We start from the raw sequence: 26,691 nt of genomic DNA, 5'->3' as shown, positions 1-26,691 counted from the left end.
TATTTGTTTGATTTTAAGATAATGTTACTTCAACTTATAAATGTTTATTCAATGTAAACGAAATGCTACAAGTTGATAATATTCAATCAGAAAATATTAACAAAGTTGGCATATAAAACAAAATGGTGGAATAAAAATAGCATGGCTATCAATAAATGATAAGCTTTTGTTGATTTTAATGGAAAAATCAATCCCGCCTACAATCATAAGCATAAGAAATTTAATTAAAAAAAAATCAAAGTATTTACCAAACACAGTTTAGTTTGTAATGGCGGAAAATTTGCGTGAAATTCAAATCTTATCGCGTTTTATTAAAATTAAATTCCGCAACTTTGCAAAACAATTGGCCGCCAATTATTTTAACGACAAAAATAATTACGAACGCTGCAACGTATTTCAATACGATTTGAAATCGATTTATTTTCTATTCGAACGCACCTTTATCTCGCGGCATTAAGCTAATAAAGCATCGGAGTTAATTAAAAAGTATTACTCGGTTCGTGGCAGAAATCGACGCGCCTTCGCCCGGCACGGCGCGGCAGAGAAAAAACAAAAGAGACCATCGACGCGTTAACCCACCCAATAGCGCCTTAATTGAATCACAACCGACGAAATTCGAAAGCACATCCACCCCGAGCGATAGAGACGAACTCGAGCCGACTCGCCATCCAGCCGGTTGCAAGCCGAGAGCGGCGTGCCGAGCCGCCCACTTCTAAAGCGTTCCAAATTCAAATTCCACCTTAACACCCCAGTCGACCAATCACAGCGCAAGTATTCAAATAAAGAACGCCGAGGCGACATTTAGCCGACCCCCCTAGGGTTTCCTCGGCCAATAGGAAGTCGGGAGTCCATGTTCGTCGTTTTTTTTCCCGCGCGACCGACGTCGGGGAGACTGGACCGGCTCATTCGGCCGTGCGCCGCCCTGGCGTTCGTATCGCGCGCTCGCGTCACGAAAATGGATTGTGTGTGCACATGTGATCTCGATTCGGTGTAATTTTGTGACGGTACTATTGCGGTGAAGCATGATGCCTCTCGCACCGACCCCTGTGGTGGCGGTGCCATCGAAGCCGAAGATCGGCTTCAGTATAGACAGTATAGTGGGAGGGTCGGAGCGGCCGCGGGCGGCGTCTCCGTCTCCGGGCAGCCCGGGCTCGCCGTCGCCTCTGGCCTCACCGCGCAGCCCCTCACCGCGGCCGTTGGTGCGGCCGAGCGCGCTGCCGGCGGTGTTTCCAGCGCCGGAGCTGAAGAGGCTGCCGTATCTGGAGGCGCAGAGCCACCACCAGCAGTTCCTGGCGCACTTCCAGGGTGCTGCGTTAGCAGCCGCGCTCGCGCACCAGCAGCAGGGCTTCGGTGCGCCGTTGCCGCCGCACCCGCCGCACCATCCCGCCGCGCCCGTGCCTCGCGAGTCCTACCAGCTCTACCCCTGGCTCATCAACAGGCACGGCAGGATATTCCCCCACAGGTTCCCTGGAGGTAAGAGTTAGAAATAAGCTTTGACAACTTAAAACTGTAAAGCAAAGGTTTTTTAACATACTTTTTGCTTCACTTACTTATAAATGTAGAAATTTTTCTTACAATAATATAACAAAAATTAAAAAATAAAATATTAAAGAAAACGTTTAATTGTTTTTCAATGAAATTCTATGAAATAATTTAATAATAATAAAATAGGCCTTGAAAATTAACGAACGAAATAAATGCACAAAAATCTTTGCCGTGAAAAATTCACTTGAATTTAAGTATTTTTTTCTTAACTGTATTAATAAATGAAAGAAAATTCTGATAAATTAATGTTTTGATATTCTATCTCAAATGTAGTCATAAGATAATAATTGATTTAATATAGGTATTTATCACACTAGTTTTACTTATTAAATATTATAATAGTAATTAGGGTAAAGGCGAGATAGATGCCTCAGTGGGATAGATGCCTCATTTTCATAAAACCTAACTTCCCAAACTCGCGACTAAAAATCAATAGTATAACTAAGAGCCGCAGGTACCCTGCACCTTAGTTAGCAATGGGCCGTGGTGCGGTGAAGATGCATTTCGCTTATTTGTGGATTTATGTCCGCGGCGAACTTAACAAACACGTCAAAGTTTTAAAGGTAAGTATTTGCTGTTGTATATCTTTATAAGTAGTTATTAATTCCGTTATATTTTTTATTACGTCAATATACTGATTCATCAAGTATGCATCTAGATGGAAATAGTAGCTCTTTTGTTTTTTATTTATTAAAAAACTACTTGGGCATCTATCCCTATCAAAAAGGATAGATGCCCTGATTTTCCGCGGTATAGGTGCCCCTAGGGGCATCTATCACTCCATTCACCAAGTTGTACTGAATGCGCTTTGAACATATTTTTATGTTCTATTATATTTTATATGTGTTTATGTATATTTATATTTAGACTTTTTACTGATTGTAGCAGAACTATGCCACGAAAATACAAAAGAAAGGAAGGAGTCCGAGCTCGAGTATGTTCTTGGACTAGAGAACAATTACAGTCAGCTTTCGAGGAATTGGACAAAAATACAAATTAAGGGGAAGAAAACTAAAGGTTGCTTGCCGGTAAAGAGAACTAAAAAAGATGGACAGCATAAGCCTAAAGATACAAACAAAGATAACTGCACAGAATGTTTTGAAAATTATAAACATACGAAGTCTCAATACGAACTGCATACATTCTTCAGAAATTATTGCTCAAGATGTGGAAAACTAAAAGCTCTATCCGGTTAAGTATCATTTCAGTAGAATTACAAGATGAAGATTTTTTTGTGTATTTTAATTTTTTTAAGTAAAGGCTTTTATGAATACGCGTGTTGAAACTTAATAATTAATAAGTTATAATAAGAATTTAGAATTTCTGTTTTTGTTGAACAAATGATGTTAGAAATTTATTATGATAATTTTATTTGATCTCATAATTAGAATTAAATTGTAAAGATGACAATTAAAAGATTTTAAAAACTGCAAGATGCTTTTCATTATAAATAAAAAAGACAAAGACACAAATAAAATGTTATAAATATTATAATTTTAAAGTATGAAGGGCATGTATCCCGCGCCGCAGGCATCTATCCTTGTTAGTATTTTCATGGTGGGGCAACTATCCATACGGGAAGGCATCTATCCTCAAAAATTGAGGTCCACAAAAAGCTAAAATCTGCAAAATCTGTCATTTATAGGCCCAAAAAGACAAATCATAGTAAAAGATAAAGAATTAAACTAGCTATATTAATAAACACTATTTATATAAAATTAATATTTTTTAAATTAGGAGTATATTCCAAAAAGTGGGGCAACTATCCCGCCTTTACCCTATAAAGCGCCCATAACTTAATGCCGCCGGCAACTAATCTTGTATACAATTAACGTTTTGTTTCTTTTTATGTTTTATTATTATTATTGGAAATCAAAATGTTAATGCACAATTTATTCCTAATGTTATAAACGAATTAGAGATTATTGCTAATTAAATAAACATAGAGATTTGTTTGTGGCCTAGTTAAAACATATTTTATGAGGTGTGTTATTGGTTAAAATATTTTTTAAACTACAGAAACTTTAAAGTTTTGTTGAAAATAATTCAACTTAATTATCATCTACAAAAACTTATCATACATAATTAAATCCATAAATTGCTAAAATAAATAAACAATTAATGAATATCGTATTACAATGTTGTTATCTCGAAGTTTCCAAAACAAAATGTACGTAGAACAAAGATTAAAGTTTCTTTTCGCGCAATATACGAGTAAGTAGCTTATCCAAAAACACGAGGCAATTAAGATAAGTATTATCTGTGGACGCGTTCAGAAACCTTGACGGCGCTTTTATCATTCTAAAAAAAAAGAAAGTCATTTTTTGACATTTAACACCGCCTTTTCGTATCTTTTTTTTTATTCGAGGCACAAGTTACAAAGACAGCCGGTATTAAAAGAAAGGCAGAGGTTATTCTTTTTTCTGCATTTAAACATCTAAAAATAGCATACATACCGGTTATTATGTTTTTAAAATTATTTCTCTTTTAGGTCATAAATATTGATCAAACAATCTTTTATAAAAAAAAAAACAAACTGTTGCCTGTGACTTCGCGTGCTTTCTTTTCCTTCTGGGTTGTAGTTTGTACCTTTATTTACGGCACGAAGAAATTGAGTTATAATATAATGAATATAAAATGTGACGAAAAGTTCATATTTTCATATCTTAAATAGTTTTTAATAAGGTGTATTAAATATTATAAAAATAAGATAAAAAAATATATTAAAATGGCGACAACCCTATTAAATTTCTTGAGTATTGATTTTATAATGTACCGAGAAATAGATAGCAATGTGCCATTTTTTAATTTATGCATTATGCCAATAAACATTTGAATTTACAAGAATATTGTAAGCATTATAATGTTATTTTTTATTGTTAATCTTAATCACGATCAATAAAAATCAAAACTAATTTAAAACCAATTAATTATACATTTTTTAATCTTAATATAATTAATTTATAAAAATTAAAAGAAGTTAATTCGTATTACGATGTCTATTTATAATTTAAAAAATCGTAAAGTTGTCAGTTTAATTAATTTGTACCGGCTAATGCGAGGGGTCACCTTGTTTCGACCATCGTGTATTGACTTGTAGTTTGCATGTGTGAGTGTGCAGGTACATGTGTGTGTTAATTGCACGTTCTGACAATATGTTGAAATGTTATACGCCTTTCGTGTTTTAAAATTTTTTTAAATTTTGTTTTACCTATAGCAAAACGAATATTGATTTTATTTACTTTTTTTAAGTGTAAATAAGTACGTTTTAATGTTTAGTCTAAGTCATTATCATCATCAGCTCGGAGCCTACTTTAAGTTAGGAGTGACTAGGCCATAGTCAACCACGCTGGTCCAGTGCGGGTCAGACTTCAAACATTTCTTTGAATTTCTTCGCAAATATATGCAGGTGCAGGATAAATATACATAATATGTCAATCAGAAATCAAAAAAAAAAAAAAAAACTGAAACAAACCCAAGACCTGCAGATTACAAGTGCTTAACCCTTGAGCCACTGACGCTCTTCTCTAGCTCAAATGGTTTGTCCCATTTGAGTCATAGGTGTAAAAATAGTTTGTTTTATAAGTTCTTTCTTATTTCTATTGGACGGTTTTCTTGTTTTTTATTATATTTTTAAAAAAATGTTGTCGTTCCTCAAAACCCTTACATTTACCCTACAGCATATGTTTAGTCGTTATTTTAATATTTTAGTATATATATATATATTTCACGAATAAAAAAAGTAATCCGTATTAATTGTTGAATAAGTTTACATTATCTGTGCGTTTACCGCGTTAAACGTCATCTGTCACAGTAATTAAAAACTTATTCTGTCATTATCTGTACGACATTTAACCTCCGCGGAGTTCTATTTCATAATTACTGAGCGTTCGCTCCGATAGCCCCCGACCTGATACATTGTAACAATCTAGCCATTAGTCGTAATTATATACCAGATAATAAAATTGTTATAATAACATACATCAATACTATGACTTCATAATATATATGTACAATTGATTTGTATGTTTGTTTAAAGTATTTTTAGAGCTCATCACCTTGAAATTCTAGGATAAAGTTCTATGAAACGTCGAAATCCACAGATAGAATGTTGAAATGAGCATCATTATTTGGATAGTAGTAGATACTTGAGGTCGCCTTCGACTTCTTTCGAATTTAAAAAAGTAGCTTATAATATGTTCGGTTGCAACCTAAAGTCCCATTAAAATCGGTCCAGTCGTTCGAGAGTTTACCCGAAACATATGCAGTTTTGCGGACAGACGTACGGACAGACAGACAGACAGAAATCGTTATCAGAAACGCAAATAAATGTATACATGTGTGAACATTTTATTCGTTATTACATACAGAGACTTCAATTTTATTAGATATAGAGAGTACAATTTTTTTTAATAATAGAAGGTGAAATGAGCAATGTTTTTTTGTGTTCTGATAACGATTTTTATATTAAAATAGTAACTCGTCTTACAATACCTTTTAAGTGAGAAAAATGATATCATAGATTACGAAAATTTTTATCAATTTTTTTATTTTTATTTGACGTATTTCTTGTTTAAAGAACGCGTAATTAAACAGCGAGTTAAAGTCGAAGGCAATTTTACTAACATTATAAATGAGAATGTTTGGATGGATGGATGTTTGTTTGAACGTATCTCCAGAACGGCTGCATGAAGGTGGATGAAAGTTGGCATAGATGTAGATCATAGTCTGGAAGATCACATAGACTACTTGTAATGTTTTTTTTAATTCCGCGCGGACGGAGTCGCGGATGACAGCTAGTAACAAATATATCAATAAATGTTCTCTTATGCATTGGAATATATTGTTGCCTGTTAATATTGATTATTTTATATTAACGTATCTATTAAGTGAGTACATTCAATGTCCCAGTCATCTTTACTGATGACCTATGTGAGTAATTGTGATTGAAAAACGACGCAATTACTAAAGGAATAAATCTTATTAATATTATAAATGCGAACGTTTAGATGGATGGATGTTTGGTAGAAGGTATCACCATAACGGTTGCATAGATCTTGCTATAATTTGGCATTGATGTAGAACATAGTCTGGAAGAATACATAGACTACTAATCAAGTTTTTTTTTTAATTCCGTAAGGATGGTGTCGTAGAATAAACGATAAATTAGCTACGCACATCCCTATAGTGTTACCACTTATCAACGTGTCAATTCGTTCAGTAGTAATTCCCCTACTAAAACCATCCCTAAAATGAAATTTCATTATCTGTGTAAATAAAAAAATAATACTTAATATACAGGGGGTGTTTACAAAGAAAATATTCGGCAAATAACCTTTCGGTGTCATCCAAAACGAGGACAATTGACTGCCAACCCCTCGTAAACTAACAATGTTATTTTTATGAACCCGCTACAATAAAATGCTGTTCAAATTTAATTAAACCGGCTTAACGCCCTTTTTGTTAAAAAAATGGACGTCACACAATAGTAATGTAAGAGCATTGACAAAGACGCTTTGTGACAAGGCGGGAAAACGCCCGCGATTATGTGACGCCTTTGTTACGATTTTTGATCATTTCGGTAGTCGTAGTGATGTTCTTGACTCGGCATCGAAGTTATTTATCGATTCTTGGGTTACAGATGATTTTAATTTGTTAACTATATACGATATTAGATATAATATTCCTTAAATGTAAACATTTATTAGCTCGTCATATAATAATGACAGGTTATAAAATATATCCGTAACACTACTAATTCCTACCCTAATAAGGTACAATGCGGAATTGTGTTGTCATTTATAGTCGCCATATTGTAACAAATACATGTTACTTGTCACTAAGCTTCGTTAAACAATTGATCAATTAAATTAATGTGGTGTAGAAACCATTACAAAATGTTTTTTATTACATACCTCTTACATAATGAAACATTGAAAATTTTATTGAATTGTCAGTTGCCAATAATTTCACTCCAAACATTTTTGTGAGCTAGCGAGCTAAAAATATATATTTCGATGACTTAAACTTGGCATTTTAGGAGTAATAAAGCTATTTGTATCGTAAAGCAATTTGTTTTACAATAGCAATCTGTATAATGAAGGTTAGAAACTATATTGCGTTTTTCCGTATCATTATTTAATATACCTACATAATAACTTAATTTTGTCTCAATTTGTTTGTTTATCAAAGTAAATAAACAAATTAAATATCTAATATTGAATATTAGTTAAATTGTCTATCGATAAAAATATCCCATCACTAGCGGTCTTGTTCAAAATGTTGGTAGTACTGAACGTCAAAACATTAGTTACGCGCTCTTTTTCTTAATTACCTCGATTGTTACCGGATGAGCTTTTTTAAGATCGAAAAAAAAAAAGTATTGAATAGGTCATAATTGGATGTAATTCGAGACCACTTTGTTGGGCGAACGACTGTGGGATTAACTAACGTCCGCCATCTTGAACGCGGTTAGTCAGTGATTAACGTTTTGGGCACTTGAAGTATGGGCGGGAAATTATGATTAATTGTCGGCCTGTAATTACAGGGCCCCGTGTTTAAATACTCAAAGTATTTAAACGAGATGTTTGCTTTCGTGCGTATAATTGTAATTGTGTTTTCATAATTATAGCCTTCACGTTGGTATGACGAAGATAGTAGTTGAACGTTCTGAGGGTTGCCATGTTATTGCGTCATTTTTAACTAAAATTACTATATAATTTAGCTGCTAAGAAAAAGACATTACTTGACATTATATACATACTAGGTGTCGCCACTCCGTCTGCACGGAATTAAAAAAAGTAATGTCAAATTTCATCAAGATCCGTTGAGCTGTTCTATATAAACATTCGAATTTATAATTTTAATAAAATTACTGTAACCTCAAAATATGTTAACAATCTCACGATAAACACAGCGATGAAGTAATATTAATGGCAAAATTTATTGAAGCTCAATTATTACATTAATTTTCAAATCATTTATTATGATCCATGACCTACCGGTTTCAATTTAACGTAAAAGTAATAAACATGGCGTCAGCCCATCTAATAATGAGATTTTAACAATCTATCTAATAAAGTGCTTTACGTTTTAGAATTTATCGTTAATTTATGACGGAGCATTTGTATCTGTCTATTTTAAATTAGATTCAGCACTTTATGTTTACGCTTAAAGCGCTTAATGCGTTTTATTATACGAATCAGAGAAGACTTTGATTAGATTTACGGTTTTTATTTTAATTAGATTTAAAAAAGATGCTATATTGACAAAAAAACATTGACAACATTGTCATTATTTCTATATCTTTAGCCCCATGATTAATGTCACAATTTTACGAAATTAAAAAAAAAGATGAACACAGTAGCATTTGCGTTCGTTTGTTTCGGAAAGGAACACCAAAAACTTGTAGCTTTTGACATGTTAAAATATAAAAAAATATTAGCTTTAGGTTTAAGTTAATAAACGATTTTAAGTATCAATAAATTTACCGGTTAATTATCTAACGATGATGTCTATAATTGTCTATAATCACATCGAGTCATAGACAACAGATAACAAAATTATCTATTAATATTTAATGGATTTATATTCTGTGTCACGCGTTGGTGTCAGTAAGATAAGAATACATGTCTTCTAGAATTATTAACCGTTTAGCTGCTCTTTTGAATGAATGTGTTGAGATAATAAGCAACTAATAATTAAAAAGATTACTATGACATATGTATTTTCTATAAATGAGATTAATTTTGACAAATAACATCAGAAAGAGCAAAGACAACAAAAAAAGGGATGGAAAATATAATTTTCGTCAGCAAAAAAATTATCTTAGTTATATCAAAGGCGTGAATAATTTTAGGAGCATTTGCGTTAAACTTGATGCACGCGAAATACGCATTTGCATTAACATATTATTCTAACATCGTTAACAACGATTACTTCTAAATGTTCATATTTAAGCGGCCATTTTTTTTTAATTAATCGTCGAGGGAGACCGCACGCGTTGAATGCTTTTGCCTTCCGTCGCGGTTGCGATTTTCAAAATGGCGGACACGATTACGCGCCCTTTTCATTAATCACTTTAGAAATTCTTACAAGACTAAGTGCCAGTCAGAATCGGTAAGTGGTCTTAAGTGAAAATTTAATTTGAGATATCTCCACTAAGGATCTAACTAATCGTCAAATTGTAAGAGAAAATTTAAATGACTATTTCATTAGTAGTAAATTTACTAACGGTTAATATTAATTAAAACTTAATAAAGTTAATTCATAAACAATTGAATGATTAATAATTTAATGAATGTCAAATAGCAACTTGCATTATTATCATTAAACAATAAAGTAACAGAGTATATTATTGTAATTGCCTTCAGTAAGTAATACGTTAATTAACCAAAGACAAGTTTGAAAACAATTGATAACATCTTTATGTATGCTACAAAACATTACAAGCGTATTTAATTGAAACGTTGAATGTACTATATTGTCTATGTTTTAAATAATTTATCTTGTTTAATACAGGTGTAACTGTAGGATGTTCTAAACGTGTAACTGTCATAGACTATAAAGGAACATGTTTTTATGCCGTTTTACCAATAGAGATAGTTTTTTTTTTAATGCAAGAAGCAAAGCCACAAGCATTATACGCTTTTATTATATTTTTTTCTATCTGGATAATAACTATAAAAAAATTCGGTTTGGATGTTCAAATTTAAGATTTTATTAATTAAATTAAATAAAAAAAATAATAATAACCAGAAATATTCAAGGCTTATAGTTAAAATTCACTCAACAAGGGGGAATGAAAGATAATTTTCCGTTTTTCATGTAAAACAAACAGTTGAAATTATTACCAACAGGCTAAGTAATAATTTCAAGTCATTTCATTACATAATATTTCTCGTCAGTTCATGAAACGGCGTAAGTAATGATGGATGAGACTGTTGAACGACGCTCGTTTAGTGGTAATCTTTGTTTAATTTAATTTTAATGGTAGTCCCACACTTCAAGGATACTTCGTTTTGTTTACAAAAAAGGAGATGTGTCTTTTTCAAGTGTGGAGTGTCTATATGTAATATTGAAAAAAAAATTCACGTTTCGTACAATTGATGTATTTGCGTTGCGTATCTGTCTGTAAGGCCGACTTTGTTCGGGGTAATCTCCGTAACAGTTGGATTTTTGACGAGACTTTTACTGGAATGTAGTTAATGTGTGGGGGCCAACGAAGTCGCGGGCGACTACTAGTTATGTTATAAGTTTTCAACATTTTATTTAGAATATTTTCAATACTTCAATTTATCTAGAAATACTTGTATAAAATATGTCTGTTTTCTAAAAGATAATAAAGGTCCTCCTTTTCATATGTTTTGGTACACTTGTTTTGCAGCAATGTAAACGATGGTCGCAACAACAAATGCATTCAGTGGAATTCGATATATTTTCAATTATCGTAGGCCTATCTTATCATGTACCTTTCTTCGCAGGTCCAGATATACCGGGTTTCTTGCTGCAACCGTTTCGAAAGCCGAAGAGAATCCGGACTGCGTTCTCTCCGTCTCAATTGCTTAAGTTGGAGCACGCGTTCGAAAAGAATCATTACGTGGTTGGTGCGGAGAGAAAACAGTTGGCACAAGCTCTCAGTTTAACTGAAACACAGGTACGTTGAAATACTACCAATTGCAATGACATTTGTACTCAAACATATTACCGTCTCTATTTTACCAAAGAAATAGAGAGAGATGATAGTTTTTTTTTTGTAAAAAAGTTTCAGCACTGGTCATTTGATACGACACGACTATAACTACGGTTACGTATAATATTAACGACCGCAATTTCAAAAAAAGAACTCATGCCTGGTTTACATTCTAACAGTACAGTAGGACAGTAGCGCTGGCCTGACAAGATTTTTTTAACTCAGTCTCGCTACAGTTTACAGTATGCCAGTGCTGATTTTGAGCGGTATTGTCTTGCTATACTAGCATATTGAAAACCAGACATTAAACATGTAAATTTTAATGGCGAATGCAAACTGCAGGCCGTGTATGGGTAACGTTAACTGTTGATCGCCAAACACCGACTGCTTGAAACAGTAGGTAGGGCGGGGCTTAAAGGTCTGCGGGTAAAAAGGTCCACCACTAATATCTCAAAAACAAGTGACGACTCGTTGTTGCGAATGATACGAGTGTAAAGAAGCGGGCACGGGAGGAGTAACGCATAATCGTCTACAATCGTGTGACGTTGCTTGTGGGAGATACAAGGTCGTGTGTTCAAAATTTAACGTAAGTAATTTTTTTCGTTGTTAATATTTTTGGTTTCAAGGACTGTTTTTAAGGCTACGATCCCCGAATATAGTTTTTAAGTATACGTTATTTAATTGTTTTTTAAATTGTATTGTCATTTTTACGTTAGACTGAGTGTTTCTTTTTGTATAACTTCTATAAATACTCACACGTGATTGGGGTAAAAAGGTCCAGTTGGTCCTTTTTACCCCACATCATTTACATATCGGTTATAAAATCTTTCTTTTTTGTTTTAGTATGTGGAACTATAAAAGAAAAACAGATCGTGGCACTAACTCTATAGAATTAATGCAACGTGCAGCAAATTTAGTTCTAGGCGAAAATAAATCATTAAGAGAGGTATGTCGAGATTTTGAATTAAGTAAAACTTCCTTATCAAGATTTATTAAACGAATGGAGGATGATCCTGTAAATTTGAAATTTGGCTATGGTACTCAAAGACAGATATTTAATAAAGAACAAGAAGCTGGTCTCACAGAATATTTGCTCACACTTGCACAAATTTTCCACGGTATAGGTCCTAAATAAGTTCGTCGCATGGCTTATGACTGTGCTATTAAATATAAAATAAATATACCAGATTCATGGCATACAAACAAAATTGCTGGTATGGATTGGATGTCCGCTTTTCTTAAACGAAATACAAGTCTCTCTATTAGAAAACCTGAAGCAACAAGCCTCAGCAGAGCAACGTTATTCAACAAAACCAATGTGCAAGAATTTTACTCAAAATTAGCAGAAGTTATGGATAACACTACAGTGACAGCGTTCCAGGCGAAGGTTGAATACAATGCAATCTTTGCAAAAACTGGGCCCATGAAAAATGTATTGCAAACAGAGGTTGTGTTTACTTTGTATGTAATAATTGTGATTCAGAAAATGGTGATACTGATTAGGATAAAACAGAAATATTTCTTATAATAAGTTAGAAGATTTTTTTATTTAATGTTTATTTCAATTGTTTTTGTTTTATACGAGACATTTATGTTTAATATTCTAAAATTTTAAGTGCTGATTTGTTTAATTTTGTTCCTCGACTGAGACTAATTATTAATTAAAGTGTTAAGGTAGTTAGAAATTGGTTATAAAACTATATTTTTCCAAAAAACATATTGTTATTTGATTAAGACTGAATTAAATTTAGTTATACTTCAACGAAGAGAATTTTTTTTTCTATAATAATGATAACCTTATTTGTTTTTTGAAAACGAAATATACTTTTGATTTCCATTAAATCATTTCGAGTTATAATTTCATGAAACCCTTTAAAATTAAGAATGAAATATTGGACCTTTTTGCCTCCTTGCTGTCCCTTTTTACCCCTACTATGGGGCAAAAAGAGACAGATGACAATGTCTAGAAAAACAGTAAAAAGATATATTTCTATAATGATGAATCAACCAAGAATTGAGCTAAACATAGTTCGATAATTGTTTGTTTCATATGTGTTGTTTATTTTGATGTAGTAGGTTTGGTTTTCATAATATAATTGGTAGAAGTGAAATTGGACCTTTTTGCCCCGCCCTACCCTACGTGTATGGCTGCCATCTATTTATAGACTTGTTACCAATCTGACTAATATAAGGCTTTCTCAACACTATAAGTAAAAACCACGTTCTATACCACTTTTGAAACATACTTTTTTTTTAGACAATTTCGTGAATTTGCTATAAAAAAATAAAGCGTCCTTTTTCGTTAATGAATTCATTACGATATTAATTAAACCATAACTAGCTAGCAAAGTTTTTACATCAGTTTCAACAGGAATTGGCACAAATACTCGTAGCTTATAACGTCGTCTTGTATTTAAGCAATGCAGTTTTTCTTGTTTCACGACTATGTTTTAAATAAGCTCGCCACAGAGCAGTTATATGTTCCATGAAAAACCAATAGGTTTTTATATTTCTCAATTTTTCTAAAGGCTTGTAAATATCACCACCTATTTAATGTCATCGAAAATCTAATAGAAGGGAAAAAGGAAGGGAAAAGAAATTGGGGACAATTAACTATAACATATATGTAATAATAGCGTCGGAAATAGGACATGAATTTAATTGATGTTTCTAAAGAAAAAAATAGTTATTGTGAGAAAACTATAAAAGATAGATATATGCTTTTATTTAGCACATTTAAAGAGCTACAATTGGTCCAAACATCATTTTTAAGTAGGTTCTATAGTTTAGACTACGTAAGCGCTGAAAGCAAAATTGTCCTTAATTTTCGCAACAAATTTTGAAGCTAAATTCAAAATCTACTAGTCTTCTAGTTATTTAAAAAAATAGGACCCATCTGCAAGCATTTTCTTTCGATTAAAATAATTTTTATCAAAATCGGACCACCAGGGGCGGAGCATTGCGGTAACACACATAGAAAAAAAAATACAGTCGAATTGATAACCTCCTTCTTTTTGAAGTCGGCTAAAAAATAAAACAGAGTGTGTACGTTGTTTGTCGTATCAGAAGGTAAAGAGGATGGTACAAGAGGGAGAATTGAATCCATCGTTAACAACATAGCTTTAAAATTTCTAACAACAATTAATCTAGTCTAGACTATGAAAAATCGAATTAATAATTAACAGATAACAAATGCTAAACAAATGTTCTAAACATTTCCCGCCATTCACTTTTCAACCGGCAATTTTTTTTTAACCACACCTAGTTACGGTTAATCGAATTTAAAGCCAGTTAACGACGACTTAATTAAACGAAATGTTTAAATCATTAGCTGACTTATACGACATCTTGTTTTTGCCTTAACAAGAGCGTTTTGCATGTTTGGTTCATTGTATCTGTTTTCACTAAAGTAATAATTATTTAAAAATAAACAATAAAAAAAATAGATAACATGTTTTTTGTACAAGTTTTACGCCAGTGGCAATTCACGGTTAGTAGCTCATTTGACCTACGTTTTGTTTTATTTGCCCTCTACTAATCTAATTTACATAGTAATTTGTCCATTGATACTAACAAAGGCAAGATAAAAATTTTAAGGTTATATTATTTTATGCCAGTATTTTTCATTAACATGAAGACGGATAAAGTATTTTATCAAAAAGTATCTATTATTTTTTCTTACTGGCTGGAACTATCATAAATTAAAAATATATTTGATAAAGAAAATGTTCTTTATAAAAAAGGTGGTTTATTAGAAACTAGCTTTTACCCGCGACTCCGTCCGCGCGGAAAAAAATGATAGAAAACGGGGTAAAAATTATCCTATGTCCGTTTCCTGATTCTAAGCTACCTGCCCACCAATTTTCAGTCAAATCGATTCAGCCGTTCTTGAGTTATAAATAGTGTAACTAACACAACTTTCTTTTATATATATATATATATATATATATATATAGATTATACTAAGTAATTTCTCAACTACGAACATACAATTGAAATAGTTATACGGAAGCAATAAAATTTTTGTTGTCAAAGACCTAGATTATAAATACAAAGTAAAGCTGGAAAAGTTGTACTGTTCGCTATTCGCACTGCTCTGCACTCACAGGTTCGCACTGCGTAAACATTAACAAAAACATGTTGCAATCATTGTCAAATTATGTTACAAAAAGAGATCATTTTAACCGTGTTAAATGAAACGTTCTATTTGCAGTGTGACATAATTAGAATGTTATTGCATGCCGAGTTTAGCTAAAAAATAATAAAGTTCAATTAAAAATTAACTTACATAAATAATGTATAATATACCCTTATATCGTAGAACAACATCTTTAGCTATTCATTATGTATGTATAAGGACGTATGAAAGTGTAATGAGCCTTGCAGAATATGTATTGATGTTAGTTGATGAGGTTTTTTTACGTGCAAATTTTTATTCGCATGAAAAATGCAATGTCGACACATACGCGAACATCTTTACTAGGGCGTTGTAAACGAAGAACTTCACTGCACTTGCATTTGTTTTCAATTTGACATCCCTTTCATTCTCTTTAGCGAAACAGAGACAGCAATATGTCTTAATACAAATATCACTACAGTGGAATTCAACGCTAATCAAATTATCTTGGGTTTCTGAGACTGAAATCGAGGTTTTAAAAATATTGTAATTTCTGTTTTGTCAAAGATGACAGGGATCACGATATGTTTTATATAGAGACTAGCTTTTACTCGCGACTCCGTCAGCGCGGAAAAAAATGCACACAAGATAAAAAAGTTCCTATGTCCGTCTCCTAGTTCTAAGCTACCTCCCCATAAATTTTCAGCTAAATGAGGTCGAACGATCTTGAGTTATAAATAGTGTAACTAACACGACTTTCTTAAACCCAACCCAAGATAAGTTGTTTCAATGAAACACTTGTTTATAAACAAATTAGTATATCTTAAATTTAGAGAAAATTTAATTGTTTAAACTTACGTGACACATAATGGACCTCCGACGGGTCCTACACTAGTCGGTGCCGTCACCGGAAGATCATACGTGAGTTAAGTCGTTCTTACTTAATTTATAGAGAGACAACATTTTCAGTAATTGAAAGAATAAACACGTATATTATCGAAACTAGAGTACACTGTACCTGGATTAACGATAGCCCAAGACAACGCGATATTTTTCTCGCTTTTAAAGTTTTCTATCTAACCAGAATTTCTCGCTTTTAAGCGACACGGAAAATGACTCTCGCTTATCCAGGTTCAACTGTTTCTTTTTTAATCCTGACCGTGATCATTTAGATTATCCTATCACATAAATAAACCTAACTTCTTTTATAGTTTGAGTATTAAGTAAACATCTTACGTACGTAAAAAAACAATTAAAATGTTTGTTTCCTCAAGTCTCAGTAATCGAATTATGAACAGTAAACATTTAACATTAATAGCTCGTTTGGTACGAACGCACGGACGGACAGGCAGATGCTTGTAATTTACTTAATAATATAAAATTACTGCTATCAAGTATAACCTGTCTCAAACCTTGTTGTGGTTGCAATAGTTATTGGAAAAGAGGGAAAATGTTTTTTATGTTTATGGGTTCCGTACTGAAATAAATAAAATGTGATTTACATTATTATAATACACTTCTATTAATTTTAGAATTGATTCTTATTTACATAAGGCAACGTAAACTCGCCGATTTTAGATAAGCGACTTACGTGATACATACAGGTTTGTACACAGCGCGCGTCGTCGACATTTCTATCTGTCATCGCCTAAGAAAAAGACAATTGCGCGCAACCTGTTTATTAAGATCGTCATGAGAAAAGTCGCTGTAATTTTCAAGATGGCGGAGCAAATCTATAATCTTATATATATAAAAGAAAGTCGTGTTAGTTACACTATTTATAACTCAAGAACGGCTGAATCGATGTGACTGAAAATTGGTGGGCAGGTAGCTTAGAACCAGGAAACGGACCTAGGATAATTTTTACCCCGTTTTCTATTCTTTATTCCGCGCGGACGGAGTCGCGGGTAAAAGCTAGTATACAATATACTTGACATGTAGTCGCTATACGTGCTCTCATTGAATAGACGACTTGCGTCAACAATTCAACGTTATGTGTACGGAGAGCATGCGATTTTCGCGACGTAACACGCCTTAGCCGTATACGAGTCTTACTAATATTATAAATGCGAATGTTTGGATGGATGGATGGATGGATGTTTGTTATAAAGTATCTCCAGAACGGCAGCATGGATTTCGCTGAAATTGGGCATAGATGTAGAACAAAGACTGGATAAACACATCGAAGCCAGAATTTGCTGAAAAAGATTAGTAACAAAAAAACAAATATTTTGTTCTCAAGGATTTCTGAAATTATTGAAAGGTTTCAATGAGGTTGTTAAGGTATGTAAAATGGTATACTTGGCTTGTGGTAATTTATACCCTGTTTGTTGGTGCTAAGTTTTTTTAAGTTACAATAAACACAATGTTGGTATTAACTTGATGTTTCACGGATAATTATATATAATACGTGGGTATTGGATTCCAGTTGGATTAGTTCAGATGGGGATAAGGGACATAGAAAATCTTAATAAAAAAGTACTAACTTTTCTACCTAAATTATCAGTTATATAGAAGGTATAAGACATAATGATATAGTTATGTATAAAAGATAGTCAAAGGTATTGATTCAAATATGTCTATAGGTGTTGGCGCATGCCCAATGTTCCCCGTCACCCCTAGGGGCGGGGCTGTGTCAACACAACCCCCTGCAGGGGGCGCGAAACGCCTCTCATATCTCGGTATAATGCCACAATATAAGATATTCCAGCTAACATAAATCTTTAATTATTGTTATCAAGGAAACTTAAAGTAATTTAACTTTTCCAATAGGTACTTAGTATCAGATTTAACTAACTAAACTAATTTAAATTAAAATGAAAAATAAATAAATAAGGTAGATTTTTAATCTATGCAAAAAAAAAAACAATAGAACTTTTGTCAAAATAAAGTATGCAAAAATGATACGTCAACTTGAGCAAGTAATATGTATGTAAACTTGATAAAAAGAATTAAGTTATAAAAATTTTGTACTAATTATTATTAAAGTCTAGTTGTCGCCCGCGACACCGTCCGCGCAGAATTAAAAAAAAACTTAATTAGTTGCCTATATGTTCTTTCACACTATGCTCAACCTCTACCAAATTTCAACGAGATCCAAGCAGCTGTTCTGGAGATACTTTCAAACAAACATCCGTCCATCCATCTAAACATTCACATTTATAGTATTAGTAAAATAATAAAAAGATCAAACGAAAAAGATCAAACAGATAAAAAAGAACAATTGAAAAAACTATTGGAAAATATCTTTTTATTTATAGAATATTTTTGTCTTCAATTTTGTTTATTACAAAAAAATATCTAGATATAAGCTTTATTAACGTTTAATAACAGAACCGTTGTGCGTTAACGGATATCAGTTATAACCGTTGACAATAAAAAATACTTAACAGTACCGAAATAGGGATGTGCGCTCGTAAACGGCAGTCGAATCGCAACGGAAGTTGATCTGCTTCCGGATTGAACAACCCTAAAATAGGTTGCAATAAAATTTTATGTTTTAACTCTCTATATATTCATTGTGTTTAATTATGTTACACTATCACAGTGTAAATTTATTATTTATAATTAATATTTGTTAGGCAACGCTACGCTGATGTACTTACAATGTTAATGGTTATCTGTATTAAAAAAAAGAAAACACAGAAATAGGCAAAGGCCCATGATCCTTACAGCCAATTTAATAAAAATACATATTGACATTAAACACTTTGTTTCTTCAAAAAGTATTGTTTCTTATCAAAGTAAAGTAGAAAAATCAAAGAAAATATTCTTTATGAATATTTTTACCCCGACATTTTTTCCGTTTTTCATAAAAATGTTATAACAAAATTAAACGAAAATATTTTATTGATAAATAAACTTCTGGTAGCTTTATCCCCTTTATCGTAATTTTTAATGTGCGGACTCTATCTTGACAAAACTGATTTCAACTCTAAAAAAAATCTTACACAAGGCAATTATTTATTAAATTTATTCACAAAATGGCGTCCCATAATTTTCTATAGAGTATATAATTTGGCTACTGATTACAAACTAACTGTTCACTGACCAATTATAAAGTACAATAGACTTCATTATTAGGCACCCATTGACACTTTCTTAACAATATCAAATGTCATAGCGATGTCTCTTTCTTACCAATCAATCTGTCTCTTTCGTTTTGGGGAGATTGAGGATAATTGTAACCTTTGTAAAATTAGAGTTATAGCTGTTTATAATAATCTTTAATTTCTACTTCCGATCGGATTTTTTTTTAAAAGTAGAGAAAAAACGAAAAGAATCAATATTGACATTTATATGTAGTTTTTAAGCATTAATGGTTTTTAATTTTTATATTTTAAATTTTTTTCTAATGAGTTAATCCAAGATACAGATGCATATCTAAAAAAACCTAACAGATTCCGTTAAACTAAGTCTCGGTGCTTTGTGCTCGAGATAAAATAAACTGTGCCTTTTAACTAAAATATAAGCATTAACTATTAGCCTATTAACTAAAATATAAGCATTTTAAGTAACAAATGTCACTTTTAAATCGAATAATTAACTCTTATTCCTTAGGGTTGCAATATAATTATAACCTAAAAATATATTTCAGCAACACAATTATGAAAATCTCCATAACATATTTCTCCCAGGATGAATATACAAGAATAATACGCTATAAAAAAAACTCGACAGCCCTACATCTCGTTAAAATTGCAAATGTCAAACAACCCCAATTTGTCGCATCGTAGCATCTCTTTCTATCTCATACAGCTATCCCTCTCGCACGCTAATGGATCGACAATAAAGTAATATACGGATAAATAGCTTTCCGCTTAAATTTTGGCCCAATTCACGCTCTACCCCTTAATTGCCGCATCTCCCCTTTCGAATGCTATCTCTTTTACTCTTGTATAAAATCGTATATCCGTCTCATGCGCTCGCTAATCCGTCGGGGTAGAGTATAATAGGGTACATAAGTACTTAATCGTATTTCTGGGCATGTTTTGAATGCCCTCTATTTATTCAGTGCTGGTAGCGATATTGTGGGGTCTTAGTCCCCCTTCTATTAAACCATTGTTAACTCGTACAGGGAAAGTTGACCTTTGAAATTGAGTAACTTGTAAAATTTTTAGGGTGCGTAATTAAACGTATTAGTAACAAAAAAACAAATATTTTGTTCTCAAGGATTTCTGAAATTATTGAAAGGTTTCAATGAGGTTGTTAAGGTATGTAAAATGGTATACTTGGCTTGTGGTAATTTATACCCTGTTTGTTGGTGCTAAGTTTTTTTAAGTTACAATAAACACAATGTTGGTATTAACTTGATGTTTCACGGATAATTATATATAATACGTGGGTATTGGATTCCAGTTGGATTAGTTCAGATGGGGATAAGGGACATAGAAAATCTTAATAAAAAAGTACTAACTTTTCTACCTAAATTATCAGTTATATAGAAGGTATAAGACATAATGATATAGTTATGTATAAAAGATAGTCAAAGGTATTGATTCAAATATGTCTATAGGTGTTGGCGCATGCCCAATGTTCCCCGTCACCCCTAGGGGCGGGGCTGTGTCAACACAACCCCCTGCAGGGGGCGCGAAACGCCTCTCATATCTCGGTATAATGCCACAATATAAGATATTCCAGCTAACATAAATCTTTAATTATTGTTATCAAGGAAACTTAAAGTAATTTAACTTTTCCAATAGGTACTTAGTATCAGATTTAACTAACTAAACTAATTTAAATTAAAATGAAAAATAAATAAATAAGGTAGATTTTTAATCTATGCAAAAAAAAAAACAATAGAACTTTTGTCAAAATAAAGTATGCAAAAATGATACGTCAACTTGAGCAAGTAATATGTATGTAAACTTGATAAAAAGAATTAAGTTATAAAAATTTTGTACTAATTATTATTAAAGTCTAGTTGTCGCCCGCGACACCGTCCGCGCAGAATTAAAAAAAAACTTAATTAGTTGCCTATATGTTCTTTCACACTATGCTCAACCTCTACCAAATTTCAACGAGATCCAAGCAGCTGTTCTGGAGATACTTTCAAACAAACATCCGTCCATCCATCTAAACATTCACATTTATAGTATTAGTAAAATAATAAAAAGATCAAACGAAAAAGATCAAACAGATAAAAAAGAACAATTGAAAAAACTATTGGAAAATATCTTTTTATTTATAGAATATTTTTGTCTTCAATTTTGTTTATTACAAAAAAATATCTAGATATAAGCTTTATTAACGTTTAATAACAGAACCGTTGTGCGTTAACGGATATCAGTTATAACCGTTGACAATAAAAAATACTTAACAGTACCGAAATAGGGATGTGCGCTCGTAAACGGCAGTCGAATCGCAACGGAAGTTGATCTGCTTCCGGATTGAACAACCCTAAAATAGGTTGCAATAAAATTTTATGTTTTAACTCTCTATATATTCATTGTGTTTAATTATGTTACACTATCACAGTGTAAATTTATTATTTATAATTAATATTTGTTAGGCAACGCTACGCTGATGTACTTACAATGTTAATGGTTATCTGTATTAAAAAAAAGAAAACACAGAAATAGGCAAAGGCCCATGATCCTTACAGCCAATTTAATAAAAATACATATTGACATTAAACACTTTGTTTCTTCAAAAAGTATTGTTTCTTATCAAAGTAAAGTAGAAAAATCAAAGAAAATATTCTTTATGAATATTTTTACCCCGACATTTTTTCCGTTTTTCATAAAAATGTTATAACAAAATTAAACGAAAATATTTTATTGATAAATAAACTTCTGGTAGCTTTATCCCCTTTATCGTAATTTTTAATGTGCGGACTCTATCTTGACAAAACTGATTTCAACTCTAAAAAAAATCTTACACAAGGCAATTATTTATTAAATTTATTCACAAAATGGCGTCCCATAATTTTCTATAGAGTATATAATTTGGCTACTGATTACAAACTAACTGTTCACTGACCAATTATAAAGTACAATAGACTTCATTATTAGGCACCCATTGACACTTTCTTAACAATATCAAATGTCATAGCGATGTCTCTTTCTTACCAATCAATCTGTCTCTTTCGTTTTGGGGAGATTGAGGATAATTGTAACCTTTGTAAAATTAGAGTTATAGCTGTTTATAATAATCTTTAATTTCTACTTCCGATCGGATTTTTTTTTAAAAGTAGAGAAAAAACGAAAAGAATCAATATTGACATTTATATGTAGTTTTTAAGCATTAATGGTTTTTAATTTTTATATTTTAAATTTTTTTCTAATGAGTTAATCCAAGATACAGATGCATATCTAAAAAAACCTAACAGATTCCGTTAAACTAAGTCTCGGTGCTTTGTGCTCGAGATAAAATAAACTGTGCCTTTTAACTAAAATATAAGCATTAACTATTAGCCTATTAACTAAAATATAAGCATTTTAAGTAACAAATGTCACTTTTAAATCGAATAATTAACTCTTATTCCTTAGGGTTGCAATATAATTATAACCTAAAAATATATTTCAGCAACACAATTATGAAAATCTCCATAACATATTTCTCCCAGGATGAATATACAAGAATAATACGCTATAAAAAAAACTCGACAGCCCTACATCTCGTTAAAATTGCAAATGTCAAACAACCCCAATTTGTCGCATCGTAGCATCTCTTTCTATCTCATACAGCTATCCCTCTCGCACGCTAATGGATCGACAATAAAGTAATATACGGATAAATAGCTTTCCGCTTAAATTTTGGCCCAATTCACGCTCTACCCCTTAATTGCCGCATCTCCCCTTTCGAATGCTATCTCTTTTACTCTTGTATAAAATCGTATATCCGTCTCATGCGCTCGCTAATCCGTCGGGGTAGAGTATAATAGGGTACATAAGTACTTAATCGTATTTCTGGGCATGTTTTGAATGCCCTCTATTTATTCAGTGCTGGTAGCGATATTGTGGGGTCTTAGTCCCCCTTCTATTAAACCATTGTTAACTCGTACAGGGAAAGTTGACCTTTGAAATTGAGTAACTTGTAAAATTTTTAGGGTGCGTTTTAAAGTGGTCGGCTAATAGTTATATAGCAGATGCGTTATTGCGTTATTTCGCTTATTGTTGTTACAATGAAATTTCGGGCGTTAAATTTGCAACGGATCGTTATAATTGTTTAATGGCTTGTTTGCTAGGTTTATAGCTTAGTTGAAATTCATAAATCCTATGTCTTTTTTTTTAATTTTTATGCTATCTTTTATCGCAGTATATTGTCAAATATTTACATTGTTTTGAAGAAATAGAAAAACAAAAGAGTTTCAATATTATTTGTTCGATAGAGGTTTAATATTTTATGGATTTTTGCATTTCAATCTGAAACTAAGAGTTTGAAACCATACATACATAACCATATACATAGTCAAGTTGAACTTGGAAACCTCTATAAGAGAGACTCATTGACCGGTCCCGACGGACGACTTCTTTATCCGAGAAACTCGTGTAAGAGAGATCTCTATAAGCTAGGAAAATATCGAGTCCCCTTGGACTCTCGCTTATCAAGGTATATAAATTCGTAGTATCACAAAAGTTTTTAATTTCTAAGTTGAAATCTTACTAATATTATAAATGCGAATGTTTAAATGGATGGATGGATGTTTGTTTGTAGGTATCTCCAGAACAGCTGAACGAATCTTGATGAAAATTTGGCATAGATATAAAATGTAGTCTGGAAGAACACATAAGCTTCTATTTAAGTTTTTTTTATTCCGCGCGGACGGAGTCGCGGGCGACAGCTAGTGTTTCATAATTATCAAAAAGATGATTGTTATTTTATTGATTTTTTTTCATGAATATTAAGATCTTATTCTTACGGAAAAATCCAGTCAACAACAAGAAATCTTAGATTAGTTAAGGTTCCACTGTATTTTTTTTACAAGTTGATAAGGAGTTTATACGAAACTTTACCGAAATTAACCGAAACACTTTGATATATCTCACATTCTCTTTATTGAAAAGAGACATTAGTTTTTTTCATAATAAGTTTCGACAGAAATCGTTTTAGACATAAAGAATCTATCTTGTCTTTTTCATTTTTATATAAGGTACTATATTGTAACTTGATATTGCTGTAACATAATAAATATATCAAAAGTAATAAGAATTCTCACCCTAATGGTGATAACATAAAACTCGTTGCCAACCCTAAGGGATGGGGGTGGGAATACGTTCTTGACGGATGCGTTAACGTTGAACGACAAATGGGCCTATGGGACGTGTAGCTACTCTAGTTTAAGGGGATGAGATTTGAGATTATATTTTCTTCTTTACATTATTTCTAAGCGAAATTTTGTTATTTTGAAAAGCTTTGAAAATTTCTACATTTCTACTGTAATACTTGTTTAAATACATTTTGTTAAACTTTAAATTATATTTGACAAAATGTATACTACGACAATGACACATTTTTTAAGAAAGGACTAATAATGGTAGAGTAGTTTATTTTAACTTTATTAAAAGATAAGTTATTAAAAAAGATCTTATTTGTGAAGAAAAAAATACAAATCAGCATAGTGTTGAGCGTTGGTGGCTCAGAGGTTAAGCATTTGATTTGTAATCTGCAGGTCCTGGGTTCGAATCTCGTCATGTATTAATGTGTTTTATATTTACATATGTACATTTATCCAACGTTCTTACGATGAAGGAAAACATCGTGATGCAACCTGCACATATCTGAGAAGAAATTCAATGATATGTGTGAAGTCAACCAACCCGCACTTGGCCAGCGTGGTTGACTATGACCTAGTCACCCCTAACTTGGGGTAGGCTCCAAGCCCCTCAGTGGGGACTTATAGTGAGCTGATGATGATGATGATGATAGATAGTGTTTCATACAAGTATGTCGTCTTATTAATATTATAAAGTAAATGTGGTTAAAAAAACTTAATTAGTAAGCTTTATGTTCTACATCTATACCAAATTTCATAGAGTTCCATTGAGCTGTTATGGAGATACCATCAAACAAACATCCATCCATCCATTCAAATATTGGCATTTATAATATTAATAAGGTAATTTTATAATTAAATTCAATGCTTTTATGAGGTTATGGAGAAAGCTTCTGTTATAACCCTGGTCGTATTCGCACCTTCCGTGCATAACCTTTACTTCATAATTTTATTACGTTACAGTTACGTTACGCGCGCGCATTCGCCGAACGCGGACACGCATTTGCTGCGTCCGTTAAAAATATATAATTATGTGAATGTTTTGCGGTAGTAAACGTATAAAATGTCTGATATTGTGAAGTGTAATGTGTGTAACATCGTTATTGATGAATTGCTAGCATATATACAGAATAAAGTATCTGTTGTAGACGAAGAGACGTTAATAAGACTTTGCACGTCTTCATTTACGAAGGAGGAGATTGAAAAATCTAAATCTCTGTTATACAGTGCTTTGCCAGCCGATAAACGAAAAATTCAACGAAAAAGAAAAGGAAAGGAGAATCGTGATGTGGATGATATCATAGGTATAATTAAATCAACGGATCCGGATATATTACCGGTATACGTAGCCAAACAGTTAGAAAAACTGCCACCGATAACATTTGATCATCTGGACTGCACGGCATTGTTAAAGGATCTAATTAGACTTAAAAGTGACATCGAGTGTATTAAATCGACGTATGCCACAAATGAACAGGTAGATGAGCTTAAAACAGAGGTCAATAATTTAAAATATGCTTCAATTCTACCTACTCCGATTTGCAACATTGACACAAAGCGTGGCGCCTGGAATATGGATAGTGGGCCTATAGGACTATCGCATGTAAACGACACTGAGCTGTCGGATAATAATAAAGAACAGTTGGCAATGATTAGTACAAATAACAACAATAACGGTCGCCGTGAATACCGAGAAGTAGTGCAAACCAATACGCAAACTAATACTTGTAGTAATAATTCCATGCAACAGTCACAGATTCAAAGCGTTAAGTGTGTTAGAAATTATACGAAGCAAAACAAGCCGGTGAGTCATCCGAGTAATGTTTGCAAACAGAGTGCGGCGGCGGTTTCAAATCAGCTGTGCGATAACAGTATGCAGCGACCGGCCGAAGTGTTTGCGGAATACCCCCAAAATGAAAAAAATAGTAATGAGAGCGAGTGGTCAACAGTGAAACGATTCAAAAATAAATACCGGTTTGCGGGCAAAACGGGAGTTGCAAAAGATGGTGAAGGAATGTTTAAAGCGGCTGTACGAATGATACCAATATTCATTTCTAATATTCACAACGACACAAAAGATGATGAAATAATTAATTATATTAGACTAAAGACAAATGAATT

General features: G+C 32.5%; 1 protein-coding gene across 1 annotated transcript in view; it reads left to right on the top strand.

Annotated features, from left to right (window-relative positions):
• Nucleotides 1-444: 444 nt before the first annotated feature.
• LOC106715867 (homeotic protein empty spiracles) overlaps nucleotides 445-26,691 on the top strand; it is a 34,024-nt gene continuing 7,777 nt past the window's right edge. Inside the window, exons 1-2 of the mRNA XM_045684007.1 lie at nucleotides 445-1,473; nucleotides 11,028-11,200. Of these exons, the coding sequence (XP_045539963.1) occupies nucleotides 1,023-1,473; nucleotides 11,028-11,200 (624 nt within the window). The 5' untranslated portion in view covers nucleotides 445-1,022. The remainder of the gene's footprint in view (nucleotides 1,474-11,027; nucleotides 11,201-26,691) is intronic.

The sequence above is a fragment of the Papilio machaon genome, chromosome 24 (genome assembly GCF_912999745.1).
Source record: "Papilio machaon chromosome 24, ilPapMach1.1, whole genome shotgun sequence".
NCBI classification, from domain to species: domain Eukaryota; kingdom Metazoa; phylum Arthropoda; class Insecta; order Lepidoptera; family Papilionidae; genus Papilio; species Papilio machaon.
The sequence above is the reverse complement of the archived record's forward strand: the minus strand, read 5'-3'. Positions and strand labels throughout refer to the sequence as shown.